This window comes from Sebastes fasciatus, chromosome 9 (assembly GCF_043250625.1).
Source record: "Sebastes fasciatus isolate fSebFas1 chromosome 9, fSebFas1.pri, whole genome shotgun sequence".
NCBI classification, from domain to species: Eukaryota; Metazoa; Chordata; class Actinopteri; order Perciformes; family Sebastidae; genus Sebastes; species Sebastes fasciatus.
The window spans coordinates 25,567,914-25,585,533 of NC_133803.1; the positions used below are offsets into that span (position 1 = coordinate 25,567,914).

General features: G+C 42.0%; 1 protein-coding gene across 1 annotated transcript in view; it reads left to right on the forward strand.

Annotated features, from left to right (window-relative positions):
• The window catches only part of thada (THADA armadillo repeat containing), a 109,348-nt gene that overhangs the window by 69,719 nt on the left and 22,009 nt on the right, over window positions 1-17,620 (forward strand). Inside the window, exons 31-32 of the mRNA XM_074646919.1 lie at window positions 3,289-3,371; window positions 15,793-16,172. Coding sequence (XP_074503020.1) covers window positions 3,289-3,371; window positions 15,793-16,172 — 463 coding nt within the window. The remainder of the gene's footprint in view (window positions 1-3,288; window positions 3,372-15,792; window positions 16,173-17,620) is intronic.

Here is a 17,620-nt window from a genome sequence, read left to right on the forward strand (position 1 = left end):
GTAATCCTAGACACACACGCACACACACGCATGCACGCACAGATAAGCATCCCTCCCGCCCTTCCCACTCGCTCACCAGAAGAATAGCTCCTTGTCTCGCCGTTCATCCCCTCCCTGGTCGTGTCCGCTTCATGTCCTGCCCAGGCTTCCATTTCAAAGCGACCGCCTGCTGTCCCATCCGCAGACCCCCCCTCCACCCTTCCTCCCCTCTCCCCCTTCTACCTCTGGCCCTCTCACCCAAGATCGAGGCCTCAAGATGGGGCACAGATTACCCCGTCGGCCCCCTCCTGCCCAGCCGAGGTCAGGCCCGGGTCTCCAGTCTCCTCTGTGCTGGCGTCCCACAGCAGATAATGCAGGGTCGCTGGGTTAGCAACACTAGCCCTGCTAGCTGCGCTTGGTTACACTGATGAGCCTTTATTAAGATGACGAGGTGGATTCTTGCTCACCAGAGCGCGCCCACCGTCTGTCCGTTTGATCATGCAGCACCACGGAGCCCGGCGCCCAGATCTAAAGACAACACAGCTCAGACAAAAAAGAAAACCTCCTCTCTCTCTCTTCCAGAAACACCGCTAATGTGAAACGGCCAAAAAGGACGGTATGCATTGTTCGTCTGGTCTGAGTCAGTGTTGGGTTTTGGCTTTCGCACCGTCTCTGTGTTGTGTCATTTTGGACTTTCTCTGGCTCCGAGAGGGTGTCAGCGCCGCAGCGATGACTGCACACACTCGTGCAGTTGACTTTGGCTTTGTGGTGGCACTTGATGCCCAGTACCAACCTCTCAGAACATCTCCAGTGTATTGTTTGGATCGTGATCCAATGATTCAGCTTCTTACAATGTTACAGGACTCATCACTGCCCAAATATGTTCTCACTTAAGCGCCACACACATAAACACTCTCTCCCCCAGCCCTCTTCCCATGCCCCATCACGTGTATTGTGTGTATGCGTGAAGTGTGCAGAGGATCTGTGTGGGAGCGTGTGTCTTATTAATATCCGAGTGATGAAAATGTGACGTCAAGCTCACACACTGTCTCCCTTGTTTTCACACACACACACACACACACACACACACACACACACACACACACACTTGTGGTCTTTCACAGCGCTGTGGTCATACCCTTGATTGAACGCACACTGAACTGAACACACACACACTTCACACATGCTGCTCCACTTAAGCCACAGGCAGATATAACACATTAATGTCAACATTCACAAACAATATAATAGTAATAATTCTACATAGTGAAACCAAAGAGTTTTGGGCTATATATTAAATCAGTCATCGTATATTTATGATATACGTAGGTCATATTAATCACGTAGATAACAATCACAACCGATGCCTCTTCTCAAGTCGTTGCTTGTACATATGCGTGTGAACTGTAAGTGAATTAATCAAATCTGTGATAGCACCACAGCTGGAGGCGTCTCATGTGATGGTACCGCATTCTGGACTTCAAGGATTCACCACACATGAAAACACACATCACTGTCCTATTCAGCGTCGTTTTCCTGCGAGCTGTTGACCCAGAAATAACAGTAACTTTTTGTTTGGGAAGTCCTCATGTAAATGAGTCTCAGCTGTTGTCTTACCATGCTAACCGGAATCATGCTGAAATCATTATTTTTACTAGTTGATCAACAACTATTATTTCACTTTTGTATGTCTATAATCTTTAATTAACCAGGAATGCCTCAGGGAGATTAGAAATCTCTTTTTCAAGAGTGGCCTGTCCAAGATAGGCCGACCTAACAATGAATTACAGACAATTCAAGTAAGACCGATAAGAGAAAATATGCTACAAAATCAGAATGACACAGAAATCATGAAATCATAAAATAAGTTGTTAACTGGCACGGATATGGTGTTAATGGGACACTTTAACCTATGTTTTTGTGTCTAAAGGGGACTTCATGTGATTTAGAAATGACCCCTCCATGTATGTGTTTCGTGCGAAATAAAGCCCTTCAGGGCGACGCAAGCGCCGCATCGCCCTGTCAGGGTTTATTTCAAACAATGATCGGCTCGCTGTATATTATCCCTTACATATTATATTATACAGTATAGGCCTATTTATGTTTATGTAATATTCACAAAGACCTCTTGCTCCAGTGCCCGTGTGAATGGGTCTCCATGCTGTGTAGCAAGATGAGACTCCTGAATTTGCTGTCAAAACTTTCATTTATAATTGCAAATGCAGCCTTCAGAATTGTAAATTAGGAAAGAGGCAGAAAAAACAGAAATCCTTGCAAAAAAAAAACACTCTCACATATATTATCACATGACCTCTGTGTTTGGCGAAATATGGTAGGAAATTTGCGGTTTAATTTTTACTTGACAAATTACAATTAGACAATTACAATTAATTAAGATCACAGACGACCTCCACAATTATTACAAATTACTAGAGGTCTCCGGGTAATACTATTCTTTAAGTGACTAATGGGGACAACAATTTTTTTAAATTGGTCCCCATTAGTCAGTATTGAGGTCCAGTCCAGTATTGAGCGAGAGAGCTGCAGCTGCCTTTGGTGCAATTTCTCACCATCAGTTTACGTCCACTAGAAGTGCTTGTTTTTGCCACTGACAGGCTCAGATTGTTATTTTAAGTGTCTGACAACATTATGGAAAGAACCCTACAGAGAAATACACCTATTACCTTTTGCTTGATCCGGTCTGTTTGTTATTGTGTCTAAGTCCCGCTCAAGAAGAAGTCTCGTTGTGAAATCTGAATATCCGTATACTCCGGCTCTAATAAATACGGGCCGCCATCGAATTCAAAGACCTCATCCACATTGTGGAAATCATCTAAATATTGACACTGAAAATCTATACAAACACAAGACCCAATACATAAACCTTGTGGGAGAAAGCTCTAGGAAAGAAAGCTAATAATGTAGTTTGAGCTAAAATGATTTTCTGTAACTTCTTTCATACAGACAGGAAACAACAACGAGAGGTCTGATCAGGATGGGAGTACAGTATGACCTGAGCCCTTGAGATTGCACTAAATCACGAAGATCGTCACAACCAATAGACTCATTGAGTTACAAATGTCCAATGACCTAATTCAGCAGTTTGTGGTCAGACATGAGCTTGTTTGAGAAGAAAATCTCCGTCTGTGACCTCAGAGGAAAACAGATAAGAGCTTCCTTTATAAAAGGGAGCTTTCATTACAAAAGGCTCTTTCTTCAACGTGCTGTGCATCAAAGGCAAAACTAATCATCCAAGAAACATTTGTTGAATGAAATCACTAAAAGAAAGTTTGTTTTCTCTGTTTTCAGACAGAATCTCTGTGTGGTGACCAGAGGGGCCTTTCTGGATGTGTTGGTGTGCCTGTGTGGACCAAAGATCAGTCTTCTGGATGGTGAGTTACTGTGAGGTCTCTATGCTTCACTCACATTTTAATACACGGAGCAGGATACGAATACTAAGCCTGTCTGACATATCAGGGAGAATCCCTGCACCCATGTGGTGACGTGTGCTTGTGTCACATGGTTACCAGATGCATAACTATACTGGGTATGGCCGATACGGATGGCTTAAGATCGCCTTCGTGATTCAAGATCAGCAGTTGGATTAAATAATAGTTGGCTTTTGAATTCATGGTAAAATCACACATCTACCATCATAAAGTCCTGTGATTGGTCTGTTTTTTCTTTCACAGTTCTTTTCTTTCACTTTTTAGTTCACTGAAGAGCTGTTAAAGTTAAATATCAGCCGAAATGAAAAGTATTTCTTTAGGAGTCATTCAAGGTCATACATCATTATTATTATTATTATTATTATTATTATTAGTAACATCTGTGTAACAGGGAAACACAGATCCAACAATTCCAGTGTCTCGGCAGAAAGATCAGATTGCTTTCACATTTACAACGTAGTAGGCCCCTAATGACCCACATCTATGGCGCTTATAGCGTCCGATAACACCTATTTAATGGTCTGATAACAGTCGAATCGGGTGGTTGAGGATGGAGTAAAATGTGTGGAGTTTTTGACGAAACGCATCAGAATCATATTAATTTAAAAGTTACTAGGACATTAGATAGGAATTGATACCTTTTAGGGTAATAATTGACCATTGGGATGGTAAATCCTCCAAAAATAATACTAATATAAATACTAAATAAAATACATATTTAATAATGACTTTGAATTTGGAAATGTTACTGTATATTAAAGCCTCATATTGAGTGGAAGCTATTTGAATGTTGGTCTTGAACTCTTGTTTTAGTCTTGATTGTGATTTCGATGCTCTTTTGCTGATGTCAGCCGGTTGCTGGGGAGTTTATCAGCAACTGTGTTCCCTCCATTTGCTGTGAATTGGTCTTTGAATACTTCCAAGTCTGAACAGACAACCCGCCGCAACGTTTGCTGGCGAGGCTGTCCGCTGCGCTCTCCATTTAGACTGATTGTTGACAGCAGTCAGCTTCACCCCCACCCCCCTCCTCCGTCTGTCTGTGTGTGTGTGGATGTGTGTACGTGGTGTGGTTGTGTGCACATGTGCGCAGACCGGCGGGGGTCTCCGCGGTGGAGGAATGTGAAACCGAAGGCGGGCGATCTCTGACAGATGGTGGGATTGTGCCTATGACCCAGTTTGTGTCGGGAGTGCTGTACTCGGAGGGGAAAAGGAGAGAGAGGAGGAGGGGAGGCACTTATGTTTTCGGCCGGCCATGTGCTGAACACATGTTGGTCTTGACAGTGGAAATACCGAAGATTTCTCAAAACAAGCCTGTTGATTGAGGACCCGGCCTGGCCCGACTTGCTCCTTACATAACTAAATAAGCACCCTGTAGCTCACACACCTCTAATGCCGCTCTATTATTATCATAAGTCTGCCTTTGGCTTCATTTCCTCTCCCTCTCTCTAGTGCTGTTGCTCTGTCTTTCCATTTTCCCTTCCTTCTTCTCCTCATTTCCAATCCCTCGCCCTTTACTTCTCGTGCAATTGCACTTTTCTAACAAATCAGGTGTTGAGTTAAAAAGCCACAGGTTGGTTAAGTTCATATGGAAGCAGCAGGCTCTTAAGAGTGCCTGGCACCCCGGCTAAAGGAGGTGAACAATCGGCTTTTTCAATATTACTCCTCTTTTTTCTCTTTTTAACTGGCACCCTGCGTTAAGTAGGAACTTTGCATTTACCAGCCAATTCCTCCCGGCTCTGAACACAGGTCTTTGTGTGTGTGTGCACACACATTTCTCTGGCCGGCCCTTTGATCCACGCAGACTCATAAAAAAGCCCCCACCGTCCACCGGCCATTGCTTCATCTCTACCTCCGCCAGTCTTCTGTTTCTCTGCTTTTCAGCCGTGCCAGTAAAAAGAGCTGAGACGTTTGGTGCGAGGGAGGTAGACGAGAAGTAGGAAAAAGGAGACGCACACATAAATGTTTAAAGTATTAGGGAATTTGCTGGGATCTCATGTGTCTCCATTAATGTGGTAGTGATGGTAAAATATGATGTTAAATGAGTCACTAGTCCTCTGCCCAAGAATCTGGAATAAGCATTAATTTATTTCCTGGTAAATCAAGTATGTCTGTGTATACACTTTAAATCAGAAGTGTCATGTTGTAATTTTTGCTATATTAGTTGAATACTTTACTCAAGTGATGTCACTTGAGTCAGCTTTGGTTGGGGCTGAATACCACAAGTTTAAAAATTGAGGCTAGTGGGTCGATTATATTAGCCGCTTCTAGCATAACACACCCGAATCTCTGACTGATCTGTTGGCGGTCAGTGCAATGCTAAATCAGTGTGAACACTCTTGTACAAACCTTGCACGGTAGCTGAATTCTCATAATGTCACAAGATCATGCGAGAATTGCTGAATCAAATGTCACACTACTGGAAGCTACGGGCGTGGCTTAGGCGTGCGTGTGTGACGACACAGAGTGGCGACTATTAGTTTTAAGCATCAATGGGGGCTCCCGAAGAGGTTAGTGTAGATGCTGCATCAGTTATATCGGATCCAGAGAGTGTTTCTTCATTGAAAGAAGAGTAAAGGACGGCACTGAACGCGATGTTTTTGGCCTTCAGTTAGTTTCGATGTTGTTAGTTTGACTGACAGATGGTTCATCCAATCACCTGCCTAGTATTTTTTTAAAGTGCCTGCCCTTTTCCAAACAGTTTCCAATGACGGCTTCTCAGATGGTTCTGTGTAACAAACCGTCTGACAGGGTCAGTTTACTCTTCAAAGCAGTGGTTCCCTACCTGGGGTCTGGGCCCCAAAGATCACATGGGGTTGCGCCAGGATCTATCTGCTCTGAGGTTGTCAAAATTTGATTTGCACATATATAACTAAAGTCATAATAACATACTTACTGGATAATTTATTCAAAAGTTTGGATATAAAACTTTTTTTTGTTACTTAGTAGCAAAATCTAACAAAATATTCAGTTTCAGTCCATATTTGTTGGCTTTTAGCCTTTCAAAAACAACATTTTCGCTGCGATGAAAAACCTATTTCACTTTACGCACCTGTATTAACTGGGCGGTCTAGCAGCAATTTAACAACACCATAAATGACATTTATTTAACCACAATTAAAAAAAAAATTATAATTCTATTTCGGGGCTCAGTTTTTCATAGACACAAGTAGGGGGGTTTTAAAGAAAATAGGTTGGGAACCACTGCTTTAAAGGAGAGATATGGTTACACAGAAGCCATATGTAAGTCGAGAGAGTTATTGGTTGCTGTAATCATTCCACCTCTTCATAATTGTCATGAAGAGATCCCTTCGTAGCGTGACTACACTGTAAGAAATGGGGCCACAGTCCTTGTTCTGTTTAAAGAAGCATTCTGAAGTTTAGCTTAAAAGAGCCATACAGTAAAACGTGTCATGTTTTTTATTATAAAGCAGGTTTAAAATAAAGTTGTTAACATTAATGCATGTAAACATGTTCTAGTAGAAACATAAGATATAAGTATGAACCTGAAAATTAGCATAATATGGGACCTTTAAAGCACTATGGAGCAGTGTTTGTACGAATGGGTCCCTGTTTTGTTTGTTTTTCATGAATGCACAAGGATGCCAATAAGTGTACCCAAGGCGACTTGGTACACATTTCCTCTGAGGGTTTCACGCTTTTCCACTAATTGACATTTCACGGCGATAAAGAAACATGGATGTAAACAAAGTAGTACTTAAAATATTTCTTAACAATGGTATGCTTTATGTGAAAAAATGTATTTACTATAGTTGTTAGGCCTCCAGGATACTAATTTGTTTTGGTGAATGTAAATATAGATGTGTTTACAATAAAACCCCACAGGGCAGTTAACATGAGGATAACAACAGTCTAAAAAAAAATCAAAAGTTGGTATCTCCATCGTGGTAATGGTGCTGTAACGCTCTCAGCGTATATATATGTACGGCATGTGGGTGTTGTATTAAGATAGACTTGAAAATATCCAAACCTATCCTTTAAGTTCAATCTGTCTTTGTACACAAAAAAGTGTGTTCCCATAATTAGGCTTCTAGCAACTTGAGCTCATGAGATTGATGTTGATCCTGGGCAGCCCACATTTAACTTTGTGATTTCTTTTTGGGGAATTATGCACCAACCGCTGCAATTCCTCCTCCTTCTTCTATGAAATACTACAGGATACTCCAGTCCACACATTACGCCCCGTGGTTCCCAACATGGGGGTGCTGAACCGCTTTACATGATCATAACTCTGATACTATTCAAATGGAGCTAAGAATGGTAACACATCACTCTTTAGTCGACCTCACAAAAAAAAATTCCAAACTAGTTAACGAGAGGAGTCGGTGAATGAAAATCAAGCCTTTAAAACACATCAAGATTCAAGATTTCAAGGTTCCTTTATTTGTCATTTTTATGCTCCACATAAAAACGAAATTGTGTTTCTTACATCCACCACTTAGAAATTCAGTGCAAAACTGAAACTGAAAAAAACGTTTTTTTCATCAGGTGAAAGTCTAGCACAAATTTCCCAGGTACCTCTTCCCACTTCAGATTCCTACAACTTAACAATGAAAGAACCACGTCACCTTTATCCAGCCTTCTCTGTTCCTCTGTTCCTCTGACGGTAAATCCCAGACCGATAACGTCATTTTCATTTTCTAGCTAGCAGTGGCGGCGCTCCGACTCCTTTCAGCATTGAAAGGTTTGTCTGAACTGTCAGGGCCAGCGCTGTCACTTGCCTCTCGGCTGTCTTTTGGATCTTTTAGCCATTTCACTTTAAATATTTTTATTTTCAGCATAATAAAATGACTCAATACAAAGACCGGTAACACTTACTTTTATAGGTCTGCAAATTTCATGGTAATTAGGTGATAATTAGCAAATTACCTACTTGAAATTTCTTTGGAATTACTGCCAAATTACCCCAATATTTACCTCAAATTGTATCAAAAATTACTTTATTATAAATATTATTTTATAATTATATTCTGCTATTTCCCAAGAGCTGGTAATTTATTTAATACATTTCCAGGAAAAGAATACAAAGTTAATTGATATGCTTTATTTCTATGTCTGCTGATAAATAAATAATAATTAGCAAATAACTTCTTTGAAATTTCTTAAAAAAACTCCCTGAATCATGACTTTAGCTACCAGGTTACATTTGTGTAGACAATAAGTCACACAATGGAGAGATTTGTGCCTGATCAGAAGTGTTTTCTATTAGTTTTGGTTCTCAAGCCTAAGGGCCCTATTTTAACCATTATATGATATTTTAGCATATAATTATTAAATAATGTTTATAATAAAGTCATTTTTGATAGATTTTGAGGTAAATTTTGGGGTAATTTGGCAGTAATCCCAAAGAAATTCAAATTTGCTTATTATCACCTAATTACCATGAAATTTGCAGACCTGTAAAATGAAGTGTTACCCAAAGACTGACAATTGAGACAAGACATACGGAAACCCACAAAACAAAAACACACCCAGACACACACACAAAAAAATGAATAAAATTAAAAATAAAATGTAAGCATCAGCCAAAGTCATTTCAAAATTTCCCTCATTCTGCTTTAATCAGTGACTGAGGAGGCCTAAGCCAACTGCGTTTAGCCAACGCTAATGTTACTAGTTCATGCTATGTCAGACGTCAAATCACATCCAACCAAATTTGATTTCTAAAATATTTATATGATTAATAACAAATGTTTACATCGTTGTAATGTGATGTGTATATGTAATCAATAACTGTTTGTAATAAAATAAAATAACTTTTTTTTTGGTTTTAAAGGTCCAGTGTGTAGGATTTAGGGGCATCTATTGGCAGAAATGGAATATAATCTTCATAACTATGTTTTCATTAGTGTATAATCACCTGAAACTAAGAATCGTTGTGTTTTCGTTAGCTTAGAATGAGCCCTTCATATCTACATAGGGAGCGGTTCTTCTTCACAGAGTCCACCATGTTTCTACAGTAGCCCAGAACGAGTGCAGTTGTTAAGTCTTTTTGCAACCACCAGACCGGAGCTCGCGTACCACCAATGGTACGTGTACCACAATTTGGGAATCACTGTTCTAACACAATAGAGAACAGAGCTGGAGGCATCTGCTAAAACATTTTCCATTTGCACTCCTGTACAGTAGATGCACTGCCTTTGTCATAACGTTTTGGCAGACGATCAACAGTAATGTGGCCAGTAAAGTAGTAAAACGTCCCCATGAATTTAGGAATCTAGCAGCTACTGTGGCTGCTAGACGACGGCGTCATTTTTTTAAATTTTTTTTTGCTTGCTGTTATTTATATCACTGTCAGGACAACGAGCAACCCGCAAACAGACATGAATATATATGTAGGGACAGAGCTTTTAGGGTAATTAGAGGGAGGGACCTCAGCAAATTGTAAAGCTCCATCAGCATGAGAAGGAGGTCAGCTCTCTAACACTGTCAGACACACACACACACACACGTAGCGTCTGGGGTTTGTTTTTCACAGTTTGGGTAATGAAGGTGGAAGCTGATGTGAAATCCAGCTGTGTGCTTGCGTGTGAGAGCACGTGCAAGTGTCTCGCCAACGTTGAAGCTTGACACAGCAAAGCGTCTTTACTGCCAGCTTTTAGTGGGCCACGGACGCTACTAATGGAGAACCAGTGAGCTTACTGACACAGACACACACACACACACACACACACCCAAGCACACTTTAGTTTTTGTGGTACATCAGTACAATCTAAAACTCTAATACCTTAAACCATATAACATGTTCAAACATCACACGTGGAGTTTCCCTCTGTGTTTCCCAGTGACACTTCTTTCAAAGCGTGGTGTTAAAGTGCTGGTGTTTTTGGAGTGGACTTGGCTGTTAACTTACAGTTTAGTTTGGCTTACGAAGTGTTCTCTGGACCGGCGTCCTCCACCCCAACATGGTTCAGTGCCCATCTAAAACACCAACTGTAATGTTGGACCAGGTTTATTTAAACCAGATGTTACATTTAGTTATTTGAGCTATGCTGTAAAACAGGCCATCACACATGAAGCCCTCACACAGGTTAGCTCCCCTAAACATATGACCCACAGATGATATGGATCTAGTTCTCTCAAGCATCACTTCATGGGGAGTATTTTCATTTTATTTTTTTTCTACATCCCATTTGTTGGGTTGTTTTCATAGACTTCAAAGTTTGGCCTGCATCAGTACAGACTGCAGCTCTACAGTATTTTCATTCTGGGCGTCTACGCGGGCTAATAACACCAGGTTAGTCTCAAGTTTCTTGACTAAAACATGACAACTGCACCGTGAAAATCAGCACAACCACAGACCTTGACGAATGTTTTAGTTTAATGAGGCATGTGTCCACCAAAGTCTGACTTCTTTCCATGTTTTGATTGGAGGTTATACAGTGGATCTGATGTGTGTGTGTGTGTGTGTGTGCGCGTGTGTGTGTGTGTGTGTGTGTGCGTGCGTGCGTGCGTGCGTGCGTGCGTGCGTGCGTGTGTGTACTCAGCGGTATGGCTAGCAATAACACCAGATTTCCCTGTTCTCTCTCACTTTGTGGAACCAAATACAATGTTTCCTGTTTCCACACATCCCTCTAGACGTGAATGTGACCGTCAAACAAAAATGTAAACTTTGATTATTCGGGAAATCAGGTTCCTGAAAACCATATCAATGCTTTGATCAAATTATTTGCTGTTTGATCATAAATGGGTTCAGTTATAGTAATCAGATTTAAATGATTGTTATTGAAGTTTGACCAACAATCATAATAATTACTTCCAGCCACTTTCATGTTGAAGCAGCTCTGTGAGGTTGTACTGAGGAGCATTGGTAGTTTGTGCTAAATGCTAACATCGACATGCTAACAGTGAAAATGCTATCATGCTGATGTCCCCATTAGACAACGATGGAAATGTGAATGAGAGTTGGAGAGAGGAGTGCCGGTGTTGTCAGAGTTTGTTGTGTTGGAGCACAGAAAGCGTAGCTTTGTGTTCTCTAAAAGATTTTCAATGTCATGACTGAATATTTAGGAGATTTCGACAATGTGGATGCAACCTAACCCTCTCGTGAGATTTCAGAACGAGACTTCTCCTTGAGCGAGACTTGGTTAGACACAATAACAAAAAGACCAGATCAAGAGGTCAAGGTGGGAAAATACCCAAGTTATCCTTTAAGAGGGTATAATGTTTACCATGTTCACCATCTACGTTTAGTGTGATAGCATGCCAACATTTGCTAAAGCCGAGTTTCCACCGAGAAATTTATGGTAATTTTAGTCCCGCCGGGACTACTTTTCAAGGAACTAAAAGTTTTCTTCTTTTTTAAAAAAGTCGGGAAGCCGACGGATATAACTTTAGTTTTAATTTTATCAAACAAAGAGAAATGCTCGTCACACAAATGCTCGTCCTAAAATGGTCCTAAATCGATACAGGAGTACTTCCTGGTTTGATGAATGAAGCTGTACAGTTGAAGCAGTGGCGCTGTGTGTGTTTGAGTTTCTGTACAGGGCCTTTTGGTGTGGTAAAACGGCCCCGGAAAACAATTAGACCCTAGTCCCTGTTCCCTGTTTGAGTTCCTCAAAAGGTTCCTAGTTGCAGGGGAAAGTTCCTGTGGTGGAAACGGGGCTTAATGAACACAAAGTACAGCTGAGATTAAACGGCATATCATTAGTTCGTTATGTTTTTGGTCATGAACCAAAGCAGAGCTGAAATGATTTGTCAATTAGTCGATTCACAGAAAATTAATTTGGCAGTTATTTTGATTATTGGTGAAGATTTATTGTTTTCTTGAATGTTTTGAACCCTTTGTAAGACAAAACAAGTAATTTTAAAATGTCACCAGTGGGACTGGCATTATTTACTGAATGATGATTTGTGGATTAATTGAGATAATGGGAAAAAAAATGTTGCAGCGCTAAACTAAAATATTGGACAAACTAAAATCTTGACCTAATGACAGCGCTAGATAACAAAAAGTGAAGAATGTAACAGTTGATCCTGAGGGGAGCATGACTGTCTGGGCCACATTTTAATGGCATTTTAACTTTCAGCACTTTATAAATCTCAGCATTTAGACCGGCACACGTAAACTCTCCTCTGAGAACATTTATTAATGATCTCGATGTCTTGCTGCTGGCGCTGTAAATCCACTGAGCCAGTCCTCATCCCGGAGTATCCCGAAATATCGAACAGTAATCACAACTTAATGGAGTCTGGACGCGGCCCAGGTGCAGGTTCGCACACAAGCAGCGTTAAGAGACACAAGTGTTGTAGACACAGATTTAAATAAACACAGCTGTGGGAGAACAATGGCTGTTTATGATCGGGCATGAAAAATCACATTGAAATGGCCCTCAGAGGAACGCCTTTCATTCGCTGAGGGAATGCCTGACTTCTCCCCTCCTCCGCCTCCACACACACTATTTTAATAAAGGACATCATAAAAAGCAGCTTTGCATCCTGACTAATGATGTTTTTCCTCTTTCTCTTTCTTACTCTCTGACTTCCTCCCTCATTTGCTCTTTTTTTCCCAGTTTTTGGCTCTGCGTTTTCTTTCGTTCTACCTTTTCTTTTTCCTTCCCTCTCCTAATGAGTGCGTTTGGAGTCAGTTGAAAGAGTATTTTTTTGGGCCTCCTTTGCGTGATTTGCTTTCCTTTAGTGTTTTTCTAGCGGGCTGTGTAATGATTTTGTGTGTCTTTGCAACATACACATAATCATGAGGTATGAATCAGGACATTACATTTGAATGCATCAGTGTGTGACAAGCTAATGGTAGCATGCTGTTTCTTCAACCCTTTGACAAACACACACACACACACACACACACACACACACACACACACACACACACTCACACACACTCTCACTCACACTCACTCCACGTTTCTGTCTACTCCACCGTGACAGACAGCCGTTTTCTCTTTGACACGCTCCCATTCTCCTTCAGTCATCCTCCTCTCTCTCTCTTCTCCCTTCATCATCGGTGTCATTACTGTGCCCCCCCCTCCCCCCATTATAACCATTAGGCTATGCTTATTTGGCCCCGGACCCCCCTTTGAGGATCAGGTTCCATAGTAACCTGGCCCGTCTCCACGGTAACCCGGCCCATCTCTGGAGGAATGCGGCATTTCCCGCTCTTTTGTCAGGCCACGTTTTGAGTGCCGCTGCAGGGCCAGATTGAGTTGCACCGGGTTTCATAAGCTTTCCTTGTGTGTGTGTGTGTGTGTTCGTGTGCGTGTGTGTGCATGTGTGTGTGTGTGCGTTAAACTAATTGAGTTGGCTGTCAAAGCGTGGTCTGTGTGGAGTCTTGGAGTAATACTGTAGGGAGGAGCACAGCTTTAGAACGGCATTAGGTTACTCTATAGTTGCCCTGCCTCTGGATTATACTTGTATTTCACAGGAAGTGCGTGCCTGTGTGTGCATGTGTGTGTGTTTATTTGTGTGCCCATCACTCTCCCCAAGGGTGTATGTTCACAGGTGGCTGGGTTGGCACAGCCATGGGCATTTCCAAACAGACACTGACGCAGCCTTTCCTATAAAAGTGAAAATAGAAAGGAACAGAGGAGGCTGGCTTCTTCAGTCTGGCCTGTTGTCTGCATCTGTTTGCTTCACAAAGGACTGTGTGTGTGTGTGTGTGTGTTTGTTTAGCTTGTAGAGAGGTTGGACTGGATACGCAGACTGGGAATATTTCAATAAACTTCCTACAATGTTTTAGATGTACATGGCCAGGCATAATAGAGTCAAAATGAGCTAAATCTTTATTAATCCTAAGTGGAAACAGGGAGGATTTATTACAGTTTTCCTAGAAAGTAGGCCAAAATAAACATTATCTCCGTATGACCTCGCTCTGCTGTAGAATTACGTTAATGAGACGCCATTCAACTCAGACATGAACCACGCTGGAAGTGTTAGTGAAATGTTACACGTCCGTCCGACCGACCTAGTGAGATTTCAGTGGTGACTCGGGGGCTAATTCAGACATGAGGCCGACATGTTAAAGGAACAGTGTGTGATGTATGGCAGTAGGGCTGTCAAAGTTAAAGCGTTATTAACGTGTTGATGCCAATTTGTTTTAACGGCACTAATTTCTTTAATGCATTAACGCAACTTGCGATATTTAGGATGTAGAAGACTCAGTTTTAAAGCTAAAGTGAAGACACTGACATCATATGAGACTACAAAACTTAAAGAATCCATCGGTACCAACCATGTCATACTAGCTTGTCGCGTAGAAGGGCGAGGAAAAACTTGCATTGCTATTTTCAAAGGGGTCCCTTGACCTCTGACCTCCAGATACATGAAAGAAAATGGGTTCTCTGGGTACCCACGAGTCTCCCCTTTACAGAAATGCCCACTTTATGATAATCACATGCAGTTTGGGGAAAGTCATAGTCAAGTCAGCACACTGACAGCATGATTTGAGCATATGTTTTTATGCTAAATGCAGTACCTGTGAGGGTTTCTGGACAATATTTGTCAGTGTTTTGTGTTAATTGATTTACAATAATAAATATATACATACATTTGCATAAAGCAAGCATATTTGTTCCCTTCCATGTTGATAAGAGTATTAAATTATTATTAATAGACAAATCTCCCTTTAAGGTACATTTTGAACCGATAATAATGTGTGATTAATATGCGATTAATCGCGATTAACTATGGACAATCATGTGATAAATCATAGGGACCCCATTTACTTCAAATCATTAACACTTTTCTCAGTTTTTGGATTCTTTGTTCACCGTGGAGGCATGCGAGAAAATCAGTTTTCTATGAGAATTCAATGTAACACGGGGTGAGTAATTGATATACTAATGGTCATTTCATACGCCGTTAAAGAGTGTGGACTGTAAAATATATACTCTATGATATCAACATAAACCAAAGACTTAAAAGACACACAGTATGATATCAACAGAAGAATGCAAGGATAACATGGTCTGGATGAATACTCGATTCTGATTGGCTGCAGGGTGTCCATTAATTCCTGATAATGTACACCTACTAAGTAGTTCCAGTTAAACTGTCTGTTTCATCCATCTATTGCACGTCTAACTATCCTGGAAGGGGGATCCCTCCTCTGTTGCTCTTCCTAAGGTTTCTTCTATCTTTTTCTTTTTTCCCTGTCAAAAGGTTTTTTTGGGGGGGGAGTTTTTCCTTATCCAATGAGAGGGTCGCACTGTAAAGGACAGAGGGTGTCGTATCCTGTACAGATTGTAAAGCCCCCTGAGGCAAATTTCTGATTTTGGGCTATACAAAAATTGACTTTACTTGACTTGACTTGAAATATCGTATAAATAAGCACGCTAAAAGTGTGTTCTCATGCTACGTTGTCAGCTAACATGAAGATTTGTGTGTTTGTCAGATTCAGAGGTCAGTGACCTCCGTCAGGAAGCTCTGTCCGTCCTGATGACCTCAGACCTCGTCACCTCCGACACTTCCTCTACCACCGTGGGACCCGGCAGCATCCAGTACCTGCTCAGCCTCGCCCGAGTGACCCTCAGCGCCAGCGTTGAGATCCCCGAGCTCTGGGGCGGCCCCGGACTCACGAGCAAGCTCCTGCAGTGTCTGCTGCGGTGCCCTCAGTACGAGGTGAGGGAGCTGGCTCTGGAGGGGGTCCTGAGGAGACTGCAGGAGGACGAAGAGGAGGAGAAGAAGAGCAGACCTCAGTGGCTGGACGAGACCACCCTGTCTAACCTGACCAGCCTGGCTCTTCACGAGACACACCCCCAGTGTTTGGCCAAGGTGAGACCACACACACACACACACACACACACACACACACACACACACACACACAAAACATTACAGGAGGTGCATGTGTTTGTTGTGTGTTTGTTTGAGGGCCTGTATATGTGTGTGGTTGTTTTATGTCTGTGTGTATAATCCGTTGTTCGTGCTTGTGTGTGAGTGTGTGACGGGCCATAAGCAGCATCATTTCGGAGTCCTGTCATCACACAATGAGGAACCCTTTCCAAAAAATATGTTTTTCCTATTCATCACAGATTCACTGAACCGCAGGGACATTGGCTTCAAATTGATTAAATGTCCAAATCCATCTTGCAGAGGCTTGCGTGAGACGCTAATCGGCCGCAGGGGGACACGCCAAGCACGCTGGCAGTGAGCTGACTCGCTCGCTCTCCCACTCACTTACACACACTCATGAGGGGTTTGGTAGGCTTCCACTCTTAACAAGTTTTGGAGGGGAAAATGCAGCCTATTTCCTGTTTGGGGACAGGAGGTGGTATTTCAGTGTGTTCATAAAGCGAGGACAGGCAGCCAGCAGATCTGCTCTGTTACTCCTGTCGTTAACACTCCTCCAGAGCTGACATGACTCAGCGCTGCTGGGACTGGCTGGCTGGCTGTATGTACTGTATGTGTGTGTTGCCACGCCGCTGCAGACTTGTGTTTTTTTATACGTGTTGTGTTTTTGTTTCTTTGTATGCATGTGTTTGGTTGTGCATTCTTTGCCAGGCGCTGCTTTACAGGCCAGCCGTTAATGTTTAAAGTGTCGGGCCCCGTTAAGTGGAGCCTCCCCTGCGCCAAGGACACGCCAGCCCAACGGGCCAGTTGCCATAGCTCGCCCTGGACTCCAGTGAAGCATTCTGGGAGAGGAACAGGAGCAGCAGTAGTAGGCCAAGGACATAGTGTTGGTCTGCTAGTCTGCCCAGTGATGATGCTTCCAAAGTCTGAACAAGTCCGTTATCTTCAGGCGTTATTCAAGACATGTGTGTTAAAGGAATCTGCTGCATTAGAGGACGCATATAGGAGAGATGGTTGCCTGAATGCCTCGTCACATTCTCAAAATGTAGAAAATATTTCAAAGAAGCAAATGTAAAAACTCTCATTCAACACCATATAAGGCTTCTAACAAAATAAAATCCTAATTCAAGTAAAAATCAAATTAGGAAATGACACATAGGGTCTGACCCAATACTCACACTTGAGGTATTTGTAGTCAAGTGGCTACTTTTGTGACGTGTTTCAGGTAACTGCTAACAGTCCCCAGGTGCCTGTTAAAACCGTAAGCGCGTGGAAGTTTATCTGAGCACACTGGGACACTCTTGATTAGTGAGGACATCCTAATACAAATACCTGCAGATGCTTTGTTGGTTTTATTTTGATTCCCCAAACAGTAAAGAACAGATAAGTAGGATCAACCATATAGCTTTAGAATCAGATGACTGTGAAAC